Below are 21,453 nucleotides of genomic sequence, written 5' to 3'. Positions count from 1 at the left end.
TCTTTGCTTTGTGCATTTTGAAATTGTCTTAATTTGTGCGTGTTGTTGTTGTTCAGTCACTAAGCTGTGTCTGACTCTGCGACCCCATGGGCTGCTGCACGCCAGGCTTCCCTGTCCTCCACCATCTCCCAGAGTTTGCTCAAACTCATGTCCATTGAGTCAGTGATGCCATTCAACCATCTCATCCTCTGTCACCCCCTTCTCTTCCTGCCCTCAATCTTTCCCAGCATCAGGGTCTTGTTTAGAATTGTTTTGTCCTTTTGATTAATTGATCCTTTTATCATTGTGAAATGTCTTTCTTTATCTCTTGTATTTTCTTTCCTCTAAAGTGTACTTTGTCTATATTAATATATTCACTCTAGCTTTTTTTTTTTATAATCTGATATTGTTTTCTAACCTTTTACTTTTAACCTATGTATGTCTTGGTATTTAAAGTGGTGTTTATTTTAGTAGTTGCTTTAGAGTTTATGGTGTATGCATTTAATTTTTCACAGTCTGTCTTCTAGAGATATTATACCACTTCATGTATAAAAAACTTAAAATACTATACTTCCATTTACCCACCTTGGTCTTTGTCTGTTGGCATGTTTCTACATGTGTTAGAAATCCCACCCTATGTTGTTATTATTTTGTGTAATTATTATCTTTTAAAGAAATTTAAGTGTTTATCCCTTTATTCATCTCTCAGTGTTTCTCATTCCTTTATGTAGATTTATCTGGTATCATCCTTCTTCTGCCTAAGGCATTCCTTTTATGTCTCTTGTAGTACAGGTCTACCAGTGATGAATCCTTCACATTTTTGTACATCTGAAAGTGTCTTTATTTCATGTTCATGTTTTAAACACATTTTAACAGATCGGAGAATTCTAGGGTGACTGTTTATCTTTCAGTACCTTAAAGATGCTGCTCTACTGAGTCCTCATTTGCATCGTTTCTGACAGGAAGTCTTCTATCATCTGTATTGTTTGCATATATGTGCAGCTTCTGGCTGAACGTAAGCTTTTCTACTCATCACTGATTTCTATGGTCTGATTTTGACGTTCCAGGATGTAGTGTTCTTCATGTTTTTTATACTTGGAGTTTATTCGGCTTCTTGGATTTATAGGTTTATTGTTTCCATCAAACTGAAAAAACTTCTTCCCTTATTTTTAAAATATTTTTTCTGTTTCCCCTCTTTCTGGGACTCAAGTTACATGTATGTAGGCTGCTTGAAGTTGTGTCACAGTCCACTGATGCTCTGTTCATTTAAACTTTTTCATTTTTTAGGTCTTTGTTTCATTTGGGGACAGTCTCTATTGCTGTGTCTTCAGGTTCACTAGTGTTTTCTATTGTAAAATCTGTCATTATTTCCAGTCAGTAGCTTTTCCATCTCACATATTATAGTTTTCATTTCTAGAAGTTCTATTTGAGTCTTTGTAATATCTTCCATGTCTTTATATAGCATATTTAAAATATCTTCCCTGTGACTGTATGAAATACATTATAACTGTTAATGTTCTATCTTCCAGTTCTAATTCTCTCCCAGCCCAGGGTTGATTTTGCATGATTAATTTTTCTCCTTTTTGTGGGCTGTATGTTCCTGCTTCTTCGCATGCCAAGTAGCCTTTGACAGGATAGCAGATACTGTGAATGGGTGCTGAATATTCCTATTAACATTGTTGAGCTTTATTCTGGGGCCCAGTTTAGCCTCATGGAAACAGATGGATCTTCTCAGGCTTTGCTTTTAAAATTGCTTAGACAGGAACAGAGCGGTGCAGGGAGGTCTAGTTCTTCTCTGCTACTGAGGCAAGACCCCTAAAAGTGTTCTACCCAGTGCATATGGGTTATGAGATCTTCTAGTCTGGCTGACGGGACTGAGCCCTGTTCTCCACCTGCTGTGAGCTTCAGTCTGATCCTTTCAGGTGATTTTTTTCCTCCCATGAATGAACTGCTGAGGACTTGGGGGTTCCCTACAGTTGTCTGGAGGCCTCTCGTGTGGCTGTCCCCTCCATTCATCTTCCTGAACTCCAGCCACTGTGACCTCCCCATTCTCTCGGCTCTGTCTCTGCCCTCAGGGAGCCCACCTTGTTCCTCACTCTCAAGGCAGTAGCTAGGCAGGCCTGAGGTTCACCTTGTTTCCAATCCCGTAGGATGTTTTGTGTCTCAGAAATTATTGTTTCACATATGTTGTGCCTTCCTAGTTATTTCAGGTGGGAAGGTCAGTCCAGTCCCTGCTCGTCCATCGTAGCCCTCTGTCCAGTGTGTTGACTTAGACTAGTCAGAGCCCATTTCTGGAAGTGTAGTGGGACCAAGCCTACCCACACCTCAGTACCACATAGCAGAGGAGAGGGGGAATGGAGGCTGGGAGGACCACCAGAGTCTGCTGTAAAATCTCTTGTACCTGGAAGAAGTAATGTTGAGAAGCAACCCAGCATTTGTCTACAGGTGGTTATGGGCATCCCTGTGGCTCATCAGTAAAGCGTCCATCTGCCAGTGCAGGAGACATGCGTTTGATCCCTGGATTGGGAAGATCCCTGGAGAAGGATATGGCAATCCACTCCTGTATTCTTGACTGGGAATCCTCTGGACAGAGGAGGCTGGCCGGCCATAGTCCATGGGGTCCCAAAAAGTCAGACACAACTGAAGCAACAGCATGTGGCATGCATGCACGTAAAGTGGAATCCTACATGATGTACTGATAAAAGGGATATTGTTAAATGAAAAAACACACTGCAGCTTAGTGTACAAGATTATATGCCTTTTGGGTAAAAATGAGGAAGAGGGATAAGAGTCTATATCTGTACTTATTTACAGATGCTTAAAGAAAGTAGATAAATAAGCAAATAAAAGGTTTTCTGTGGGGAGAATAAATGAGAACTAGGCAGGTGTTACACAAGGTTGGGGAGAAGCTACTAAATGTCTAACACATGTTAATTTTTAAACCACATATTTATATTACATATTAAAAGATTAATCCAGAGATAACAATTTTTCAAAGAATTCATGGAGATAAAAAATATTTACAATGAAAGCAGGATCTAAATAAATGTGTGCACATTGAGCATTACAACTCTAAAATGTATGTAAGTAAGTAAGTGAGAGTCACTCAGTCGTGTCCAACTTTTTGTGACCCCATGGACTGTACAGTCCATGGAATTCTCCAGGCCAGAATATTGGAGTGGGTAGTCATTCCCTTCTTCAGGGGTTCTTTCCAATACAGGGATCAAACCCAAGTCTCCCACATAGCAGGCAGATTCTTTACCAGCTGAGCCACAAGGGAAGCCCAAAATGTATATATAAGTATGCAAAGAGTGTAAAACAAGGCTGAAAAATAAAAATGTACCTGCTGAATTGATGGAGGTTTTATGTTCCAGCCATTGTAATGATTGTAAAAATTTATTGAAAGGCAGTTAAATTAGTGAAAGTAAATAAATGCAAAATAACCAGTTGGAGTTAAAATTAAATCTGTCTTCTTCCACTTCAGCGGAATTGACTCCAGCAGAGCACAGACCGCTGGCCTGTGAGCCCTGGACTCTCAGCACACACCCAGCTCCACTGGCCGCAGAAGCGTTTAAACACTCAGGGCTCACAAAGGGTGTGCTGTCAGCCCACACACAGAAGGAAGAGCAGAGCTATGTAGATAAATTCCTGGAGAAGATTCTGTCGTCACCCTATAGCTCCTATCTTCAGCAGGAAAGCAGAAGCAAAGCTAAATACTTGTATGTTCAAGGTAGTTAAATTTAAAAAATATATTCCATATAAACCTAGGAAAATGGTACTGATGAACATATTTGCAGGGCAGCAGTGCAGATGAATACATACAGACTTGTGGATGTGGGACGGAGGGAGGGAGGGAGAGAGGGTAGCGCTGAAGCATATACACCACCAGGTGTGAAACAGACAGCTAGTGGGAAGCTGCCGGATAGCACAGGGGGCTCAGCCCAGTGCTCTGCGACAGCCTAGAGGGGTGCGGTGGGAGTGTGGGAGGGGGTTCAAGAAGGAGGGATATACATATACTTATGGCTGATTCGCATTGTTGTACAGCAGATACCAATGCAACATTGTAAAGCAATTATCCTCTGATTACAAATACATTAAATAAATATATATATATATTCCATTTAGCAACAGAGTTACCAAGTTTAGGAATCATACATGAGTCCTGGAAGATATAGAATGAAGTGTAGGATGTTGGCTTGTAAGAAAATGGCTGAGAGATGCTGAAATGGGGTTTACTTTATAGCAACAGCTTGTATCCAGGATCTCGTCCATCTTTCTAGGTCTACTTTCTGTCATTCCTGTAGTGGACATGGTTATTATTGACCAATGTTTATTCCTTGTAATGTGCTTACAACTACTTGTCAATGGAGTCCTTCTGTTCTGGGTTAGTTTTCTGTAACTGGTCTCCCTCTTTATCCCGCAGGAGGTTCTGCTTCCAGGCCGACACGATCAGCTGGTTGCAAAAAGGGGAAACACAAGCGTAAGAAGCCTCTTGTGTGGTCGGATGGCAGCAGCGCCAAGGATCACTTCTGTCCCCACCCGGATGGACAGCCCTGGTGCCCCTCCTCCGCCTCCTGTCCCCATGCCTCTGGCCCCTCGCTCCCAGCTACAGTGATGGTTCCCAGCCCAGCCCCTGGCCTCATCCCAGCTCTTCCCCTCCCAGCCACGACCTCCCTTGGCAGAGAACACGAAGCTTCAATAACTGTACTACCAAGGCTGCCTGAGCCACCTTTGCCTAGCAGCCTGCAGTGTTTCCCAGCTCTGCCTTCTGCTTACTTCTGCATTTTTGTGAACATCTTCCTGCATGACCCCTCTCTCTCTGTCCCCTCTCGTCACTGTCATTCTCCCCATATCCCTTCTTGGGAGCAGCACCCTCTTCCGAAATACTCTCTTCGGTATCAGCAGTGGCTCCAAACCCAGGCCCACCATCTTCAACCGTCAACCCAAGGAGCAGAGAGGAGAAGTGGGAGACACGGAATGAAGGACACCCCCTCATTAACTCAGGGAGCAGCTCCATGCTCCAGCTTGACCTCCTGCAGGAGGACAGGCCCTGATCCTGTGCATCCCCAGAAACTGTGTGTGTAAGTGATGCTAACTTCCAACACACGAACGAGAAAGTAACTGTGCGTCCTCTTATTAAAATTAAGGTTTTTGTGCTGAAGCTCAAGACGAATGACCTGGTCTGCATTACAGCTGAGGGTAACCTTCATTACAGCTGAGGTTAAGACTTTGTTCTACAGAAACACACGGTATTCCCTCCTGACTCTATTTAAAAAGCTGCAGTGAAAGGATTTTCTATGTCCTGAATTCTTACATACTTCGCTAGGTTTTCCCCCGAGTGCTATCTTTCAAACTTTATTTGTGAACTGGATTTCCCCTCTGCTTTAAAATTTGATATCTAGGCATTAAACTTAAATGTTCATTACCTAGAAAAAATGTGTTCTCTTACCACTGGGGTTAGGGACTATTTAGATTAGGAGCAAGCCATACTGACAAGACATAAATTGAACAGTTTTACTTTTTCAGACATAATTGTAGGATAGCAGGTCTGTATGGGGAGAGCTCCTCTCTGTCATTATTTATCAGTAAAGTAGGCAGTTTATAGTTTTATACGGATACATATCAATTTTATATGAAAAAATTTTGTCACTTTAACTTTTCATCTCTTTAGGTAAAAAGGCCTTCTCAGACTTGTCAGTTTAAACTTCAGGGCAAGACTTTCCTATACTTAGATATAGGATCCAAGGCAAGCATAAGTATTTTCACTAAGGTTTTCTTCAGTCCTCACTTCAAGGCATAACCATTTTTAACAAATGTTCAGAATCTGATGATCTAGGTCAAGAATCAGGGATCTTCCCGAGCCAGGGATTGAACCCGGGTCTTCTGCATTGCAGGCAGATTCTTTACTATCAGACACCACAGAAGCCCTGGAAAGTGCTCAGAAAGCAGTAGTCAACTTCCCTGGTGGTCAAGAGGCTGAGGTTCCGTGCTTCTAGTACCAGAGGTCTGGGTTCGATCCTGGGTCAGTGAACTAGATCCCTTTTCTGGCGGCTCAGACAGTAAAGCATCTGCTTATAATGCGGGAGACCTGGGTTCAATCCCTGGGTCGGGAAGATCTCCTGGAGAAGAAAATGGCAACCCACTCCAGTATTCTTGCCTGGAAAATCCCATGGATGGAAGAGCCTGCTAGGCTACAGTCCATGGGGTCACAAAGAATCAGACATGACTGAGTCACTTCACTTCACTTCACTTGTGTGTGTGTATATATGTATATACACACACACAAGCCATATCTTTAACATTATATGCAAAGGAACTTTGACCAGGCTCTTGGGGACAGGCTGAAAATGTTTTACTTCTCAGTTATGTATTGATATGTACTTTTTTTTTTTCTGTTTAACATGTGAAGTTGAAGATCTGCCAGTTATTCTATAATATGATGCTTGAGATGTTCGGTCTCTTTCCTTGTGTTCTTACTTTCTAGCAGGGTGTCCGTGGCAGCAGTGGGACTAAGATAGATGGTTTTACTACCAAGAAACCATCCATAGCATCACTGCACTTGGTGTCTCCACCAGGAATGGGCTCTGCAGCATCAGGTAGTAGCTCAAAATGACATATTCTTCATACCCCATGGTTAGGAGGTCACTGTTTAATGGGCTTTCAGGTGTTGGCCGTGGTGTGAAAGTAAAATATTTTTTTTTCTTTTTGTAAGCTGTATTGGGGTATATTTATATACAATAAATTCACCGCATTTAGGGGTACAAAATAAGAATTCTGACAAGGATTTACAGCAGTGTAACCACCACCACAGTCACCATACAGAATGTTTCCACCACCTGGAAACGTTCTTTGATTCTCTGCAGTCAGAGCCTGTCCCTGATCCTCTGGCTCTTGGCAGGCACTGATCCACTTTCTGTCACTTTAACGCTGCTCTTTCTGTAATTTCACATAGATCGAATCATCCAGTGTGCAGTCTTCTGTGTCAGGGTTCTCTTGAGTTAGCAAAGAGCTGTTGAGATTCATTCATGTTGTGCATATCAGTAATTTGCTCCTTTTTATTGCCAAGTGGAATTGCATTGTATGAATAGCCATTCACCAGTTGATGGTTTATTCAGTTGTTTCCAGTTTGGGGCTATTAAGAAGAACACTGCTGTGAACATGTAAGTGTGAGTCTTTTTGTAGACATATGTTGTCATTTTTCTTGGTTAAATACCTAGGAATGAAATTGCTAGGTCACATGGTAAGTTTATAGTTAACTTTATAAGAAACTGCAGACTGTTTTCCAGAGTGGCTATACTGTTTGCATCACTGTCAGCCACATATAAAAACTCCAGTTTACAACATGTCCGGGCCAACACCGGACATTGTCCATCATTTAAATTTTAGCCATTCACGTAGATGTGCACTGAAAAACTCACTGTGGTTTTAGTTTGCATTTGACTATTGATTCATGGTGTTGGCTGTCTTCTTGTCTACTTATTTGCCATCCAGATGTGTTCATATCTGTTGCCCATTTGTGGGGGGCTTGTTAGTTTTTTTTATTGAGTAGTAAGATTTCTGTGTGTATTCTGGATACAAGTCTATTATCAAACACTCGTTTTTCTTCCCTGTGTGTGGCTTGTCTCTTTGTTCAGTTTTTTATCTTTATCTTCATTTTGAAGAGCAAATGTTTTGATGAGGTTCAGTTCATCAACATTTTCTTTTATAGGTTGTGCTTCTTGTGTCTTTTTAAAGACATTCATGCCTGACTTGAAGTCACTAAGATGGCCTACTGTTTTCTCTTGGAAATTCTACAGGTTAAGCTTTTATAGCTAAGTCTGTGGTCCATTTTAAGTTACTTTTTATGTATGAGGTGAGCTCACCTCCTTCCACAGGCAAACTAAAATTGCAGCTGTTTCCAGAACACCTATCAATAAAAAAGATCAGAATCTACATCTTCTATTGGACATCGCTGGTGGTCTAGTGGTGAAGAATCAATCCACCTGCCAATGTATGGGACACAGGTTCAATCCCTGGTCCAGGAAGATTCCACATGCTGAGGGGCAGCTGAGTCTGGAAGCCACGGCTACTGAGCCCGTGCTCTAAAGCCCACGAGCTGCTACTACTGAGCCCACACGCTCTTAGAGCCTGAGCTCTGCAACAAGAGAAGCCTCTGCAATGAGAACCCTGTGCACCACAACCAGAGAGTAGCCCCCATTGTCAACAACTAGAGAAAGCCCGCAGGCAGCAGTGAAGGCCTAGTGCAGCCAAAAAAATTTTTTTTCAAAAAAATAAAGATCTTCTACAACTAATGATATAAAGAAGGAACCATGAGACTGGTAGGTGGTGGGAGTCACAGTATAGTCAAGACCCATATTCCTCAGTGGGTGACCCATGAATGAAAGAGTAATCGCAATTGCAAGGCTGTCCCCAATGAGCATGGGGTCTGATCCCCATGTTGATCCCCACAGCCTGGGCATCCTTCTCCAGGAAGATGAGCTCTCAGCATGTTTGACTTTGTCAGAGGGGTGTGGGAAAGAGAGACCCCACTCTTAAAAGGTGCACACGGACTCTCACATACTATAGGACCCAGGGCAGAAGCAATAATCTGGAAGGAGCCTGGATCAGACCCACAGGCTGAAGTTGGAGAGTCCCCTAGGAAGCCAGTCCCTTCTCTAGGGGATCTTCCTGACCCAGGGATCAAACCCGGATTCCCTGCATTGTTGGCAGATTCTGTACAATCTGAGCCACCAGGAAGCTCCCCAGAGGCAGGAGCCAGTTAATGGGAGCTCACCCTCAAGGATATAAGCACTGGTGGCAGCCACTTGGGGGCACTCATTCTACCACATGGACTCCCTTGCTGGCTAGTGCCATTTTGGAATCTTCCCTCTAGCATATTGGCCTCCAAACCCAGCCTCACCCATATCCACTGGCCTTAGGCACCAGTGCTGGGACATTTCAGGCCAAGCAACTAACTGGGCAGGGACACAGCCCCACCCAAGAGCAGACAGGCTGCCTTAAGACCCCTAAGTTCACACCTTTCCCTGGACATGACTGCCCACCAAGGGGCCAAGGGCCAGGCCCCACACACCCGTGTGCAGGTACTAGACCTGGGACACCCAGGACCCTACACACAGAGACCCTGGGATCCAGCTTCTCCCACCAGCAGCAGGCACCAGACCCAGAATCTCCTGCCTCAGCCACCAGCAAGCCTGCTCTAGCTGCAGGCCCAGCCTCACCCACCAGCAGACAAGCACCAGTGCAGGAGAGAGGCAGTCCTGCAGCCTGTGGACCTAGGTCTCATGTGAGCAGGCCAGCACCAACATTAGGACCAGCTGGGCCCTGGCCCTGTCCACCAGCAGGCCAGCACAAGCTTCAGGATACCCTGGACCCTGCAGCCAGCTGTGTCAGGTACCAGCCCCACCCACTGGCAGTATGACATTAGCTCTGGGACCCCTGGGTCCTACAGCCAGACTCCAGGACACATCTCTGCCTGCCAGCGGGCTGGCAGGATCTCCCGGACACTGACTCCACCCACCAGTGAATCAGCACTCACCCCAGTGCACCCATCTCAGCCCCTTGGTGCTGTCCAGGTGCCTTGTGGTCCTTGCAGCCTTGGCAAAAGACAAGGCCTAGGAACCAACCAGACGGGGGGATAAACAAGCCTACCAGACCACCCATGGTAGCTAGCCTACCACAACAGAAGGATCCCAGCAGCTCACCTATGGGTCAGTCCTAGAGCAAGCATACAGCTCTCGTGACCAGAGGGGAGTGTGCTTCTGAGACACCAGGACATCTCCTACAAAAGGCGACTTCTCCAAGATCAGGAAACGTAATCAACCTTCCAGATACATAGACATGAAAACAGCAATTTCGGCAAAATGAGGCAACATAGAAACATGCTCCAAGCAAAGGAACAAGATTTAAACCCCAGAAGAGCTAAGTGAAATGGAGATAATCAATCTACCCAGGAAAAAGTTCAAGGTAATGACTATAAAGATGGTCAGAGAACTGGAAGAAGAATGGATAAACAGAAAAATTCAAAGTTTTTAACAAAGAATTAGAAAATATAAAGAACAACCAAACAAAGATGAAGAATACAATAATTGAAATGAAAAATAACACCAGAAGGAATCAATAGTAAACTAAATGATACAGGGGGACTAGGCCAGTGAGGTGGACGACAGAGTAGTAGTAATCACTGAAGCTGAATAGAAAACAGAATAAAAAGATGTAAGGACAGTCTGAGACATCTGAGACATCTCCCAGGAATACTAATATTCACATTATAGAGGTTACAGAGGAAAAAGGGAGAGAAAAAGGATTACAGAATATCCTTGAGGACATAATAGCTGAAAATAGCCCATTTTAACCTCGTCCCAGGTTACTGGGAAAGGAAACATATACAAGTCCAGGAAGAAAAGAGTCCCAAACAGAATCTACCTAAAGAGAACCACACCAAGGTACGTTGCAATTAAAATGGCAAAAATTAATGATAAATAGAGAATATAAAGAAATAATAGCTGGGACTTCCCAAACATGGGAGAGGAACTGAATGTATTAATAAAAGTCCATGAAGCTAAGAGAATACCTAATTACTTCAATGAAAAAATACTTTCTTTTCCAAGACACATTATATTAAAACTGTCAAAAGTCAATGGCAAAGAATTTTAAAGGCAACCAATGGGCAAAGGATAATAACTTACAAAGGAACCCCCATTTGGCTGTCAGCAGTTTTCTCAACAGGAACTCTGTAGGCCAAGAGGAAGTGGAATGACATTCTCAAAATACTGAAATATAAGAACTGTCAGCTAAGACTATCCAGCAAAGCTGTCCTTCAGATATGAAAGAGAAATACTTTCCCAGACAAACAAGAGTTGAGGAAGTTTATCACCGCTAGACCTGCCTTACAAGAAATGTTCAAAGAAGCTCTTCTGCCTGAAACGAAAAGGCCAAAGTACACAAAACCTTGAGTGAGGTATAAATAGAATCAGAAAATCCCAACTCAGTCAGAATAGATTTTTAGACACATTGTTAGAGCATAAAAGTTAAAAGGAAGGAAAGCAGTAAAAACAACTAAAGCTACTTCAGTTGGGTAACAGACTCATAACATGAAAGGGGATCATTTAAGACAACTTCCCCCATGAAAGGGGAAGAGGAAAAGGACAGACCCATATAGGTAAGTGAAGATGAGATGCTATCAGCATACAAAGGGCTATTTTATTTATGAGGTATTTTATGAAAACCTCATGGTAACCACAAAAATCCAGAGCAGAAATCTGAAACCAAAAAAAAAAAGAGAGGAAATGGAGAAAAACATTATAGAAAACCACCAAACCAAAATGGCAGACAGAAACACAAGGAAAAAGAAACAATGGGGGAAGAGAGCACGCAGAAAACAAAAGATTAATAGGCCGTACTAAATCCCCATTTGCCAATAATCACCATATGGGTAAATGAATTTGTCAATCAAAAGACACAGCGTGGTTGGAGTACTACAAAGCAAGACTCAACTATATGCTGCCTCCAAGAGACCTGTCCCAGCTCAACAGAAAAACAGATGCGAAAGAAAGGATGGAAAATGGTCCTCCAAGCAGATGGCACCCAAAAGAGAGTTGTGTGGCCATACTTGTATCGGACAAAGTAGACTTCAAAAAAAGGTGATGAGAGACAAAGATGTACGTTATATAATGATAAAGGGGATGAATCATCAGGAAGACATAACAGTTATTAATACTTACGCACCTAGCATAGGAGCACTCTTTGCAACCCCATGGACTGTAGCCCACCAGGCTCCTCTGTCCATGGGATTCTCCAGGCAAGATTACTGGAGTGGGTAGCCATTTCCTTTTCCAAGGGATCTTCCCGACCCAGGGATCGAACCTGGGTTTCATGCATTTCAGGCATATTCTTTACCATTTGAGCTACCAGGGGGACTTTAAAACTCCACTTACATCAATGAATAGATCATCCAGACAGCAAGGATGTATTGATGGATGTATGTGGTCAACTCAAATGCAGTAGAATACACATTCTTCTCAAGTCCATATAGAACTTTCTCAGGGATAGTTCAAGTCACAAGGCATTAAAGAAGATGGAAATCATATCCTGCCTTTTCCCCCCAATTACAGTGGTATGAAAGTAGGAATTGACTATGAGAAGACAGCTGAAAAACTCACAAATATGTGGAGACTGAGGTGGCTCAGTAGGTAAAGAATCTGCCTGCAATGCAGGAGATGCTGGCAGACACAGGTTTGATCCCTGGGTCCGAAGATCCCCTGGAGGAGGAAATGGCAGCCCACTCCAGTGTTCTTGCCTGGAGAATCCCATGGACAGATGAGCCTGGAGGTCTGCAGTCCATTGCAAAGAGTCAGACATAACTGAGTGACTTGAGCACAAACAACATGTTACTGAACAACTATTAAGTCAAGAAATCAAAGGAGACATTAAAAATTACCTGAAGACAAGTGAAAATATAACATATCAAAACCTATGGGATGCAGGAAAAACAGTACTAAGAGGACGGTTTATAGCAATCCAAGCCTACCTCGGGAAACAAGAAAAATATCAAACAGTCTAACTTTACACCCAAAAGAACTAGAAAAAGAAGACTAGATGAAGCCCAAAGTCATTAGGAGGAAGGGCATAAAGATCAGAGAGGGAAGAAATGAAATTGAGATAAAAATTGACAAACCTTTAGCTAGGCTTACTAAGAAGAAAAAAAGGACAAAGCTCTGATAAATAAAACCAGAAGTGAAAGAGGAGAAATGCAGTGATACTACAGAAATACAAAGGATTAGATGAGAATACTATGAACAGCTATATGCCAATTACCTGGACAGCCTAGAAGAAATGGAGAAATTCTTAGAATCACATAACCTGCTAGGACTAAATCATGAAGAGATGGTAACCCACTTCCATCAGACCAGTCAAGTAAACCAATCACTAGTAAAGAGAATAAAACAATCATTGAAGATGTTGCAAAAAACAGAAGTAAAGGGCCAGACAACTTCTCAGGTGAATTCTATGCCAAGCATTCAAAGAAGGTTTAATACCTCTACTTTTCAAACTCTTCCAAATAATTGAAGAGGGGGAAACATTTTCCAGCTCATTTTACAAGGTTGTCATTACCTGATGCCAAAACCAGACAAGGACAGCACACATACACAAAGAAAATTACAGGCCAGTTATCTCTGATGAACATTAATCCTCAAGTGTGAAAGTCGCTCAGTCATGTCTGACTCTTTGTGACCCCATGGACATACATGGAATTCTCCAGACCAGAATACTGGAGTGGGTAGCCTTTTCCTTCTCCAGGGGATCTTCCCAACCCAGGGATCTAACCCAGGTCTCCTGCATTGCAGGCAGATTCTTTACCAGCTGAGCCATATATTAGCAAATACATTTAAAGGATCATTTATTATGATCACTCCAGTATTCTTGCCTGGAGAATCCCATGGACAGAGGAGCCTGGCAGGCTATACAGTCCATGGGATCACAAGAGTCGGACACGACTTAGTGACTGAACCACCACCACCACCACATTATGACCAAGTGGGATTTATTCCAGGGAAGGAAAGATGTTTCAGCATCTATAGATCAATCAGGGTGAAATAATGTAGCTAACAGGATGAAGGATAAAAATCATCTCAATAGATGTAGTAAAAGCATTTGACAAGATTCAATATCTGTGATTTTAAAAACTCTCTAAAATGAGTATAGAAGGAACATGAAAGTGTTAGTCACTCAGTCACACCAGCTCTTTGTGACCCCATGGACTGTAGCCCTCCAGGCTCCTCTGTCCATGGAGTTCTCCAGGCAAGATTGCTGGAGTGGGTAGCCGTTCCCTCTCCGGGGGTTTTCCCAACTGAGGGAAAAAACCTGGGTCTCATGCATTACAGGCGGATTCTTTACCGTCTCAGCCACCAGGGAAGCCCTAAAGTTCCATTTTCTCTCCATTGTTGACTTCTCGGCTATTCTTTTTTTTTTTTTCCTTTAAAAAAATTATTTTAGTCATTGCTGTAGGATTTATACATATGTCTTCTACTTATCACAGTTTACACTGTTCTTTCACTTTTTGTCTTAGAACTTTAAAACAGAGTACTTCCATTTCGTCCACTTGTCTTTTGTGCTAAGTAAAATGTGTCATACATTTTATTTCAACATGTATTACAAGTCCTACAGTAAAAATGTTGCTGTTTTTGGCTTTAATTACCTTTCAAAGAGATTTTTTCTAATGAGGAAAAATGTCTTTTATATTTATCCATACACTTATTTTTAAAAAATTAGGTACTTTGTTTTGTTTTAATTGTTCCGAAGTAAATGAGAAGGACCCGGAAGAATTAGATGCAGGACAGGAAAGGAATGATCTATGAGGCTCCATAGCAGCTGTAAAGGGATGGGCCTTGGCATGGATGGGTGGCTTCTCTGTTTTAATAGGAGGGCAATGAAGAGAGAATGCACATATGAGTAAATCTGTGTTTGGCATCAGGGTAATGAATTTCATTTCTCATGGCTTCCTTTTCTTTCCTTATAAGTGAGACTGAGGAAGGAAATAGGGATCAGAAGATAATCCTGCTCGAAACAGTGCACTGACCAGAGAACTGTACCAGGATTACAGGCTTTCTGATGGTCCTTGGGTGATGATGAATTTACTGCAGAACCAATGTACCCTGTTCCGTGTGACTTGCTGTATGCTTTTGGCAACTTGGATTCAGATAAGAATGGAATTAATAAGTAGCTTTATCAGAGTTGACATTTTGATATTGTGGGAAATTAAAGGGAAAAAGACTCAGGTATGGCAGAGTGTTACTGAGTGATAGGCTTTGGGCTCTAAGCAGAATGACTAAAGCTCTGTTCCAGATTTGTAGTTGGAACAATTGAACAAGCAAAGGAGAAAGTGGAGCTGAGATGCAGCAGTTACGGGTGATGATGAGAAAGGCAGTATGACCTTGAGGAGCGGATAGTTCAGGAAGACTGAGAAGGAGATCTTGGAAAGATGGAGGAACGGGAAGGCCGAGGTGACCTGGGATGACGCTGGGCTGGGTGGTGAAGGACACTACCAGCTAGTCTCCCAGGTCTGTGAAGACTGAGGATCAGCTTGGCAGATCAGCCCCTGACGGGTATTTCCTAATTTGGCTTTCTTTGTTGTTGTTGACTTTTGATAGGAAGCAGTGGCAGCAGTATAAACTCTGCTCCTAGTGATGATTCTTCAGAAATCTCTCAAGATGGGCAGCAATCTCAGGACGTACAGAAAAAAGAACCATTTCCTAAGTTAGCTGAAGAGTCCATCTGGAGAATGATAAAGCAGACACCTGGCCGCATTCTAATGATGCATCAGGTGCCTGGGAGGGAAGAAGCCTGTTGGAAGACCCCCCTTTATATAAGTGTTCTGGGGTTTCTTGTGTTTTTTAATACAAAGTGATTTTAACATTTTTATACATATCCTCAGAGATATGTATTTTCAAATTCATTGATTTGAAGTCAAATGGTGAGTGATTTCTTAAAACAATGGTTGTGGTGGAAGTGGATACAAATGTTATATGTCATAAGGTGAAAACAAAGAGAGGCAGGGCTTTCCAAGATGGCTCACAGGTACATGAACTATTTTTAGAGTCTGGGCTTTTTTTTCTCATTCTAAAAGAAGAGAAGACCTAAAGGAAACCTGTTTCTTCCATATGACTCATTAAAACTCTATGCAGGTGCTTTCCATCAAGAAGAAGAGGTCTAGCTTTACCAACGTGACAAATGAGTCAGTTTGTGTTTTTTCAATGTGAGATATGAAGTCATACTTTAATGAGAGATTTGAAGTATGTTACAAACCAAAATGAAGTGTTGGTCTTGGATGACAAGGTAAGAACCCTGTGCCTTATTTAGGACTGTGAAGCTTTTGTTTGTCCCCTTGTTTTCAGGGTTAAAGAAATTGTACTGAAAGAAGACGTAGAGAAGCTGGAAAGCATGAGATGGCAGCAGCCACAGTTTTCTCCAGGGCAAAGGGAGGAGATAGCCAACGTGCATTCTTGGATTCAGCGCCAGACGATCCCTCAGGAAATAGATACCCAGGTAAGCACAGCAATGACAGCTGTCATGTGCTGATGGCTTTGTGCTGGGCAGTGTTCTGGGCTCTGGCTGTATCCTTGTCCCTTGGCTTCTGCAGGGGATTGGTTTCAGGACTCCAGCGGCTTCCAAAATCCACGAATGTTCAAGCCCTTCATGTGAAACAGCATAACATGTGCATGTAACCTGTGCACATCCTCTTGAGGCTTCCCTAGGGGTTCAGACAGTAAAGAATCCCCCTGCAGTGCAGGAGATCTGGGTTCAATCTCTGGGTCAGGAAGATCCCCTAGAGAAGATCCACTCCAGTATTCTTGCCTGGAGAAGTCCATGGACAGAGGAGCCTGGTGGGCTGTAGTTCCTGGGGTCACAGAGAGTCAGACACAACTGAGTGACCAACACTTTCACTTTACGTCACTATGTAATCCTCCCATACATCCTAAATCATCTTCAGATTACTTATAATACCTAATCCACTGTAAATGCTGTTTATACTTGTAAATTCAACGTGCATGCTATGTAAATAGTTGCCAGTGCATGGCAAATTCAAGTTGTGCCTTTTAGAACTTTCTGGAATTTTTGTCCCCAAATGTTTTGGATCTGTGGTTGGTCGAATCTGTGGATGTGGAGCATGCAGATACAGAAGGCCCACCATGCATTGCATTATTCCACTGGAAACCTTACTTCTCACAACTTCCTCTGTGGGAGGTGTTATTACCCCAACTTTACCAATAGCAACAAAGTGAGGCCTTGTATATCACGGATCAAATTTCAGTCCCGGTAAGGATGTGGAACCCTCTAGTGCTGACTGGACTACGTCATTTTATGTAAGGACGTGAGCATCCATAGATTTTCACAGCCTCAGGAGCCAAGCCCCCTGCATAAACTGAGACACAGCTGTGTAAGTTCACACAGTTCATCGGATTTTAAATACAGGTCTTTTTGGCTCCAAGTGGTTTTTTCTTCCACCAGTTGGAATGTTATGGGTCAATTAGGAATAAACACACGTGGTTTGATCCATGCTTGACTGGAGAGGAGAGTATAAGATTTGCATGTCAAGTACACATGCACATTTGAGAAGAGTTCAAACTCAATATGTTGGATTCATGCCAGAGGTAGGATTTCTGTGGGTAGAGTATATGAAGAATGAGCCCCAGAACAATTCAAGCAAAAGTATTTAAATGATTACCATCATTTACCTTCTAATAATGAAGAATGAAGTATAATCGTCTTATTAAATAAATATAGTTAAATAAATTAGTTAAATTAAATAAATAGTTAAATATAGTATAAATAAATAATAGATAGTCTTATTAAATAAATTATGTGGGGGAATTAGACATAGGTTGCTAGGCCGGCATTTTACTGACTTTAGAACTTTGCAGATGACTTGACATCAACTAACCTACCTACTCTTGTTCTCCTTGGGAGGGCTGTGTCACCTGTGGACACAGAGACTCAGCTGGTGATACTGTAGACACCATGGTCCGGATCCAACAGAAGCAGCAGCCGAGTGACTCTGAAGAAGGACCTGCACTGCCTCTCCAGACCTGTTGGGCTGCTCCTCCTCCCTGTGATTCTCTGTGAACCCTTGCAGCTTAAGGGACCAAGAAGCTGTCATTGAATGTTAAGGCTTTCCCTTCTTGATTTTTTAGCAGACATCTTTTTCCTGAAGCAGACATTGTATATAGACTCTTTCACTCCTCCTTTTTCCCAATGTATCTAAACTGGCGAATAGACTCTTCTAGTTTATTAGCTGTCCTCTAATGAGACTGGATGGCCTCTAAAAAGGTATGTGTACACTTCATTGCAGGTGTCACCCCAAATAAATTGTAGTTAGGAGTATAGCAAGAAAAAGCCCAAACATTAGCCTCATTGGTTTTGTTCTGTTGTTACATTGAATCATCTCCTGCCCCACAGTAGAGACTTGAAGAAGTCCCTACTAGAGGTCACGTACCTTTCCCGACAGTCTCCATAAGCACGTTGCCCTTGCCTGGTCTTCACATGGTGACATGTGCCTCCACAGTTAAGCGCCAACATTCCAGAGTTCTCACAACACAGGCCACTCCAGCATTTACCAGTGTGAAAACATATAGCTCGTTGGTATCCTGGAAATTCCTGGTTTTTAGGGTTGAACTTTGACGTTCATTCTTATAGATGCTTTTCCTTTTGATTTTCTGCCTTCCACTGAAATCCTGGAAGTCTTCTCTTAAACATAGATCAGCTTGGGCTTCCCTGGTGGCTCAGTGGTGAAGAATTCACCTGCCAGTGCAGGAGACATGGGTTTGATCCCTGATCCAGGAAGATCCCATATGCTGTGGAGCAACTAAGCTTGTGTGCCACAACTATTGAGCCTGTGCTCTAGAGGCCAGGAGCCACAACACCTGAAGTCCACATGCCCTAGAGCCTGTGCTGCGCACCGAGAGAAGCCACCACAATCAGAAGCCCACGCGCCGCAGCTAGAGAGTAGCCCCCACTCACCATGACTGGAGAAGAGCCCATGCAGCAACCAAGACCCAACACAGCCATAAATAAAATAAATAAATATATATATTTTTAAATCGATCAGCTTATTGTGGGCTTATTCCTTGAAGGGTGTAAATTAGCTTTTGCATGTGTAATGTTAAAAACAAAAGAGCTTCTAGCTCAATCATCTTCTGACTCATCTGTTTTTACATTTTAAAATGATTGTAAACATTTTTAAAGTTATATAAGTTCTTATATGTGTGTGTTTAAATGTCCTATCAAAACTAACAATTCACTCTTTCTCTTTTTCAACCAATTTATGCAAAAGGAGGTCTCTCCATCCCTGCAAGAGGTCTCATGGCCACTGTCTTCTCTTTGCCCCTAAATAAAGGTGAGTGTTGCCCTTAAGTAGGGGTGAGGGGTCTCTGGGAGGGCCCTAGCCAAGGGGGGTGCCCAGTTTGCCACAAATCAGGGCTTCCTGGGCCTGCTATAGTCGTTCTCCTGAGTAGCACATGAGTTGTTCACTTGATAAGTCAGCCCTCTTCTTAGAGAGTTGATGATTCCTTCTCAAATCTGAAATGGTGTCTTATTCACACCCGTGCAGGTCAGAACCGGGAATAGAAGAAAATGAAGACCCCAGTAACCTTTTCTCATTTAAATAACATGCAACAAACTAACTTACTTTTCTGCTTTTGTTGTTGTGTTTTTTAGGAAAATGCTTCTTCCTTTCTTATAGCTTTTTATAAAATACTATAATCACATGATCATAATCAGGAGAATCGACCTTTCTATCCATGATACTGAGACTCAAGCCCTCATAGATTTACTTTCTAAAGTAGAAGAGTTGGCCCTTGGTATCTGCAGGGAGTTGGTTATAGGACCGCCGCAGATACTAAAATCTATGGACACTCAACGTCCCTTCTATAACAGGAAGGTTCGCCAGCTCTCTGTACCCGTGGGTTCTGCATCCAGAGTTCTCTACCCTCCCCGATTCTTCCCACCTCGATCACAGGGGCTGGCTGTAGTTTCCAGAAGGCACTTCTTTCTTTAACTGTCAGAACCCCTTTGAAATGATGACTGTGACTTTTCTAGAATGTTCTCACTTGCAGCCGTTTCATGCCCATATTCCTATCTTAGGCTTAGAGAACTCTCGTGTTCTGCTGCATCTTGATTGTTAAATGATCTCTGAAGCCCTCATTGCTTTGGTTAAGTTGTGTGATATTTTTGCCCTTGGTGAAAAATCAAATTTTAAACAGTGAACCAGCCTGGATATTGTCATGGATAGAATCACTGCAGCCTTCTGTGCTGATGACCGTTTTAACTTGTGTAAATCAGAAATGACACGGAGCAGTCAGGGGACCATTCTGCATGTGTGTATGCACTTTTTTAGTCCAAGCCCTCTTTCAGATTTCTTTCTGGATGTTTGTTTTCTTGACAGTTAACTGTTTCTTTGCCTTACTACACATTTAGGCTCAATTTAAAATTGGTGCTTGTTGTAAGCAGAGCTATAAAACCAGTTATAGTTTTGGTGTTTTGGTAAATAGCTGAGCTGGTATATTTAGAAATGACCATGATGCTTCTGCTTCTGGGGATGAGCAGAGAAGGCTCAACAGTGCCGGCCTCTCCCCACCACAGGGGCTCCACCCAACTGTAAACTGTCATTCAAGTTTAGTAACTTTTTGTATTGATGCCTGTAGAAATCAGTAATAAAAATGTGTACTACAGGTTTCCATGGTTACATAAATGTTACCAAAAGGCTGTGTTTTGTTGGATAAGAGGTCAGAATTTATGAACAACCCATGCTGTGTGAATGGAATCATTTTACAATTAAGTGCAACTTCATCATAACTCGAAAGGTAAATTTAATCCAAATGGAAATTTTGAATCAGCTAAGTTTATCATTGTGTGGATTTCCCTGTTTTTAATGGTTATTAATATTTTAATCTGGTGTCTTTTTTAAAAACAATAAACGGTGTACATGTAAAGCTTGAGAAGTTTTCTTGCACTGCATGAACAAACCTTTGCCCCAAATACATAAATCACTTATATTATTGAGAAGTATTTCCTGAGTTTGAAACACACTGCAGACTGCTCACGTTAGGGTCATTCTGCACACATGTCCGTGTCATCTCTGCGTCTGAGCTCCTTCCCAATGACAACTTGGCACTTGGTCCTCCTTTAAGAACTGGGCTTTCACTATCTCCTGGAGTTTGCTCAAACTCATGTCCGTCGAGTCAGTGATGCCATCCAACCATCTCATCCCCTGTCACCCACTTCCCCTCCTGCCATCAATCTTTCCCAGCATCAGGGTCTTTTCCAGTGAGTCGGCTGTTTGCATCAGGTCACCAAAGTATTGGCGCTTCATCTTCAGCATCAGTCTTTCCAATGAATGTTCAGGGTTGATTTCCTTTAGGGTTGATTGGTTTGATCTTCTTGCTGTCCAAGGGACTCTCAAGAGTCATCTCCAGCACCACAATTCAAAAGCATCAATTCTTTGGCACTCAGCCTTTATGGTCCAACTCTCACATCCATACATGACTACTGGAAAGCCATAGCTTTCACTCCATGGACTTTGGCAGCAAAGTAATGTCTCTGCTTTTTAATACAGTATCAGGGTTTGTCATAGCTTTCCTTCCAAGGAGCAAGTATCTTTTAATTTCGTGGCTGTAGTCACTGTCCGCAGTGTTTTGGAGCGCAATAAAAGGAAATCTCTCACTGCTCCACTTTTTCCCCTTCTATTTGCCATGAAGTGATGAGACTAAGACTTAGTTTTTTGAATGTTGAGCTTTAAGCCAGCTTTTTCACTTTCCTCTTTGACTTTTATCAAGAGGCTTTTTAGTTTCTCTTCACTTTCTGCCATTAGAGTGGTATCATCTGCATATTGGAGGTTGTTGATCTTTCTCCCAGCAACCTTGGTTCCAGCTTGTGATTCACTGAGGCCAGCATTTCACATGATGTACTCTGCATATAATTTAA

The 21,453-nt window shown here is 42.5% G+C and overlaps 1 protein-coding gene across 1 annotated transcript in view; it reads left to right on the top strand.

Moving 5' to 3' along the window:
* The window catches only part of PER3 (period circadian regulator 3), a 69,156-nt gene extending 48,694 nt beyond the window's left edge, over window positions 1-20,462 (top strand). The window contains 8 exon segments of the mRNA XM_059875624.1: window positions 3,464-3,709; window positions 4,403-4,791; window positions 4,794-5,028; window positions 15,117-15,305; window positions 15,866-16,020; window positions 17,443-17,802; window positions 18,806-18,868; window positions 19,082-20,462. Of these exon segments, the coding sequence (XP_059731607.1) occupies window positions 3,464-3,709; window positions 4,403-4,791; window positions 4,794-5,028; window positions 15,117-15,305; window positions 15,866-16,020; window positions 17,443-17,598 (1,370 nt within the window). The 3' untranslated portion in view covers window positions 17,599-17,802; window positions 18,806-18,868; window positions 19,082-20,462.
* The last annotated feature ends 991 nt before the right edge of the window (window positions 20,463-21,453 follow it).

Source organism: Bos taurus, chromosome 16, assembly GCF_002263795.3.
Source record: "Bos taurus isolate L1 Dominette 01449 registration number 42190680 breed Hereford chromosome 16, ARS-UCD2.0, whole genome shotgun sequence".
Classification (NCBI taxonomy): domain Eukaryota; kingdom Metazoa; phylum Chordata; class Mammalia; order Artiodactyla; family Bovidae; genus Bos; species Bos taurus.
Note: the sequence above shows the minus strand (reverse complement) of the source record. Positions and strands in the feature narration are given on the sequence as shown.